The sequence below is a fragment of the Stegastes partitus genome, unplaced genomic scaffold (assembly GCF_000690725.1).
Source record: "Stegastes partitus isolate 25-593 unplaced genomic scaffold, Stegastes_partitus-1.0.2 Scaffold1121, whole genome shotgun sequence".
Classification (NCBI taxonomy): Eukaryota; Metazoa; Chordata; class Actinopteri; family Pomacentridae; genus Stegastes; species Stegastes partitus.
In genome coordinates, this window is record NW_007578852.1 from 25,748 (window position 1) to 30,581 (window position 4,834).

Genomic DNA, 4,834 nt, shown 5'->3' on the forward strand with positions numbered 1-4,834 from the left:
CATCAGTCTGGAGTCGGTTTCAACAACTCAATCTGTGCTTATGATCCATGAATGCTGTCCTTGTTTGTAGCTGTTTAGTGTATTTGTTTTTTTTCATCGTTTCCTTCGTGCAAACGAGAAAACAATTCTCAATGCTCGTTAACAAATGAATTTTAGGGAAAAGTGTGGGAGAAACAAATTTGGAGTTTGTGTCATTCCCTTTGGCAGGTCTCAGCAAATCACTGATTGGCTGCAGTGAAATATGTCGGCGAAGAAAGAGGAGAGAGCGCCATGATGGGATTAAGCCGTTTGTTAGAAGCTGTGTACCTCCTACACAGACTGGAAACCTCCAACCCGCTGCAGATGCATGAGCATGGCCACGGGCTCTGTGTGCAGCAGTGTGTGCAGCAGTGTGTGTGCTGACCACGGGTATCTGTGTGTCGTTTTCTGCTTTCTACTAAAAGCACAAAGCTGGAGGGAGGGAGGGAGGGAGGGAGGGACACCTGTCTCTGTCTGTCGGAGGTGGGGAGCTGGCGGAGTGGATGCAGTGTCATGTTCCCTCTCTGACGGCGCTCCTCTTCAATCTGACCCTGTTTCTACACCTGAAAGCAGAGCTTGTCCTCAATGGGCTGAATAAATCTGGAAAATGCAAGTATTTAGTGTGAACGAGGAAAGCTGGGCTCAGGGAGATGATGATGGGGAGCCATCTGTCTCTCTATCTTGCTCATTCGCTTCTTCTTCCTATCAGCATTGTTAATGAAGCGCAGTTTAAAACGGAATCAATCAGAAATTCTAATATCTGTCCCTCGTCCCTCTGCCCACTCTCTGGCTCGTGGCCACCGGTTGTGTGCCCGGCAGCACATTGGAAGAAGCTACAGAGGGGAAGCGGACAGTGAGAGAGGAAGGCAAGAGACGAAGAAAAAAAAGGATAGCATTGAAAAGCGAAGCACTGAGAAATAATTAGGGAGGCAGTGGGTCAGGAAGAGAGAGAAAAGAGACGTGGTGTGGATCCCAGCAGCCGTTAAACAAAGTTGTCACTGCAAGAGCGGGAGGAGGAAGCTGTCGCTGAGGCATTCTGGGAAAATATGACAGGAACTATGACACGTACACACGCTCACGCACGTCCACGTGCACAGATGCACACACACACATGCTTGCAGTGCAGAGACAGCTTGCGTCATAACCGTGTTAGTTCCACACAAAACATGGCGGGAGAGTAGGAGGTGTGTGACCCTCATTATGTTGGGAGGCTGCTCACCTCTCAGCAACACACACACACACACACACCTGGAGACAACTACGTGCACACACACACAGGGGACAACACATGTCCTTACACACATGGTCCGTGTACTGGGCAGCATTTCACAGACCTGTGAGGGTTTGCATGGTGAGTAGTTGCATCATAACCTGCACACACTTTAACATAAACACAGCTCATGTCAAGACACCTGACACCTGTGGTTAAATCATTCTCTGTGGAATTAGTCTTCCTGTGCTCTCACTGACTAAACCAGTGTGTGTGTGTGTGTGTGTGTGTGTGTGTGTGCGTGCGCTGTGGCTTCTGTGTTCAGGAAGGATAGGATGCATAACTGCTAACAAATAGTGAAAAGCTTAACACCCCTTTTATATTCATGTATCTTTAATGCGTCTGTACCGTAGCAGCAAATCACCACGTGCTTTACTTTTATTATCCTGTGGTACATGATACCTTCATCTCCGGGCCGCTGGGAGGCCCTCTGTTGCTGGCTCATGGTATTTTTAAGAAACACATTACTGTGTTAAGCATCTTAAACCATAAGGCAAATGCAGGATGCTGTGCTCAGGCTGAAGTGTGGTCACTGGCTTCCTCCTGAGGAATGTGAAACGCTTCATATTAAAGTAATGAGACTCAACATGAAGGTGGTCAGACAGGTGAACACATCCCGCCAAAGGTTTCCTGTAAGAAAATCCTTCCCAGAAAATGAACTTGCTTAAATCAGATCAAACTTCAGGACTTCCTTCAGGACGAGCTGCTCAGGAGGTTTCTTTTCAGGAAGCTATTTTGGAGGCAGGCAGGTGTGTCTCTGGTATTCAGACACAGAGGCAGCGCTCCTGCTGTGGGTCTGCAGACAGACCAGAACACTTGTGGTCAGAAAACACAAATAAAAATAGATTTGAGTCACAAGCTTCCTTTTATGGAGGGAAACACTTCCCAGCATCCTTTCTGCTGAAATGCACACGTGCTGCTGTAGATCAATGTGGCTGGTGGTTCGTGATGACATCTTTTGTGGCACTTTGCAGTAAAAATGATGGCAGTGTCGCCCACTCCTATCGCACACGGTCATTTACAGACATACTGGGAAAGAGACACTTTGATACGATACAGCAGAGAGACATTTTAGCTGTTTTTTTTCAAAATAAATGTCTTAACTTCTGCATATCTGTGTACAGAAGAGTCCTGGTAACCTCTCCCTCCATTTTTAATAGTAATGATTCAACACAACCTTTGCAATGATGAATACATGTTGAATCTTCTCCAAGTCAAGACGGACTTCTTCCGTTCTGAAAAAGGGGAAAATGTGAATTTCTCTTTGCCTGCCAGCCGAGTTGCATTATTCCCATTATTGGATTAGACTTGGGCAAAATGTAAACTGGGGTCATTTGTTCCACATGAATCATTCTGAGCATCAAAGAGTGTTGGGTCCATTCACAGCTGACCCAGGCTGGTTCCTGTGACCCCAGACGCTACCATGAAGCGGGAGTCATGTCGGCCACGTTTCATTGATTTTCTTGCACAAGAAAAAGGAAAGAGTTTGTTTTCATTTTTTGTTGCTACAATGATTTAGAAAAAAAAAAGTTCAGAATCATGAGACGTGTCATTTATTGTGTTCACGGAGCCGGTTTGGGACATTTTCACATTGCAGCACACATGTGATGCTACGGGTTCCTTATGCAAGCTGAGAGAGGGCATCCTACACTGTGCATTATGATGTGGTTACAAGTCATGACATGGTGTCTGTGGACCTCACAGGGTTACAGTGACGTTACAGAATTCTAAAAAGGTTCCTTTTTCTGTTTGGCTTCATGCAGGTGCTTCTTTTCATCTTGCACCTATAGGAACTGCAAGCATCTTCTGCAGTATATATTTGAATTGCAATGACACCCATGCCTCTGTGGACAGTAACTGTGCTTCCTGAAGGCCCGGCAGCCACTTAGAGATGCAAACAATCTGCTCGTTGCTTCCTTTTTATAGCCAAATCCAACATGATGTCTGCCAAATGAAAAAAAAAACAAAGAGAAAAAGACTAATAACATCAGAATCAAAGCGTCTTTGGGAGATTGAAGAGTTTTGGCTCCACTAGACCCCTCCTCGCTTTATTACTGTCTGTGGAGGCACTGCAGGCTGCTGCTGCATATTCCCAAAAAGTGAGACATGAGTTTTTCTTCCACTGCCAGGTTCTCCTGGCAAAAGCTTTAAATCTCTGGAAAGCAATAAAATGCCACTGAGCTTCACTTCAGCCTCGTGACGCCAGTGTTCCCGGTGAAGGAGGTCCGTGTTAACACCTGTCTGTGTTTTGCAGGTATGACTACGTAGAGATCCACGATGGGAGCTCTGAGTCGGCTGATCTGCTGGGGAAGCACTGCAGCAACATCGCCCCTGCTCCAATCATATCGTCAGGGCCCTCGCTCCACATCAAGTTTGTGTCCGACTACGCCCACCAGGGGGCGGGCTTCTCGCTGCGCTACGAAATCTTCAAAACGGGTAAATGGATACGGCTCTAGCTGCTTCTGCTGTTTTCACTTCTTGAGGAAAATAACATCACTTTTTTTTTTAACGCTGACAGACAGACAAGATGGTGGATGCAGTTTTCTTTTCTTTCTTTTTTTAAAAATCCTCTGATGCTGTATACTGAATATGTTTTATTGGAAATTCAATCAAAAAGCACATCTGAGGTTCAGATGTATCAGTCAGTCTTTGAATTACTGATGCTGCTAACAGTATGAGAACATTTATAGGCAGACAGAGTTGATAGAGATGCTGCCTTTGAACCTGGTTGCTGTAATTCCTACACCGACCACCAGGACGACACAGTGTGTAGCACCTGAAACAGCCTTTTGGTTTTCAACCCTTATACATTCTGAGAGTCCTGCTCTCGTGGAAGTGACACTAAGCCTGTCAGTGATCCTCACATGTGGATGTACTTCCCAGTCCATGCGTAGGGTTTTATAAGGAGCACACCTGTGATTGGCTGTTAGTGGTTGTATGAGGAGCTACTGGAGGACTCAGCGTGCTTCATTAGGCGACCAGGCCTCATTTATCTCCCTCGTGTCAATGCAGAAAGACAGAACGTGACAAGAGCCACAGCAGTGGACCCTGGAGAGCCCTCCAGTCTGTCCAGGCAGACTTGTCCTCCCGTCATGGAGCTGTGTGTGTGTAAGTGTGTGTGCCGCTCATGGTTCCCCTTCACGCTGCCGTGGGTCAGCCAAAGCGAGACCAATTGAGATCAAGGGCAAGTGAGACAGAGAGGCGCATAGTGTCGGCCCCACAGCCATCTTGGCCCGTTCCCCCTGAAAGCATTCCACACATGCCAGCTTAATTGAGTCCTGAGCCCGGTTCCCCTGAGACTCGCATGCACACAGTGAGGGCTGAGGTTAGCAACACAACACGCGTGGTTGTCGCTGTTTGTGGCTCCAGGCGCCGGCCCGTTGGGAGTGTGTTTGTGTTTTTGTGCATGACAGAGACCACCTGATGGACTTTAAACAGCAGAGGTGTCGCTGTTCACACCTGGCAGGCCCGCAAGAGAAACGAGAGAACGGACGAGATCTGTGGATCAATTAACTAAAACAAGGACGAGATCTGTGGATCAATTAA

At 47.0% G+C, this 4,834-nt stretch overlaps 1 protein-coding gene across 5 annotated transcripts in view; it reads left to right on the forward strand.

Moving 5' to 3' along the window:
* The window catches only part of LOC103368088 (neuropilin-2-like), a 91,896-nt gene that overhangs the window by 22,310 nt on the left and 64,752 nt on the right, over positions 1 to 4,834 (forward strand). For all 5 annotated transcript variants that reach the window (XM_008296337.1, XM_008296341.1, XM_008296338.1 and 2 more), the window contains exon 3: positions 3,543 to 3,724. In XM_008296337.1, the coding sequence (XP_008294559.1) occupies positions 3,543 to 3,724 (182 nt within the window). The remainder of the gene's footprint in view (positions 1 to 3,542; positions 3,725 to 4,834) is intronic.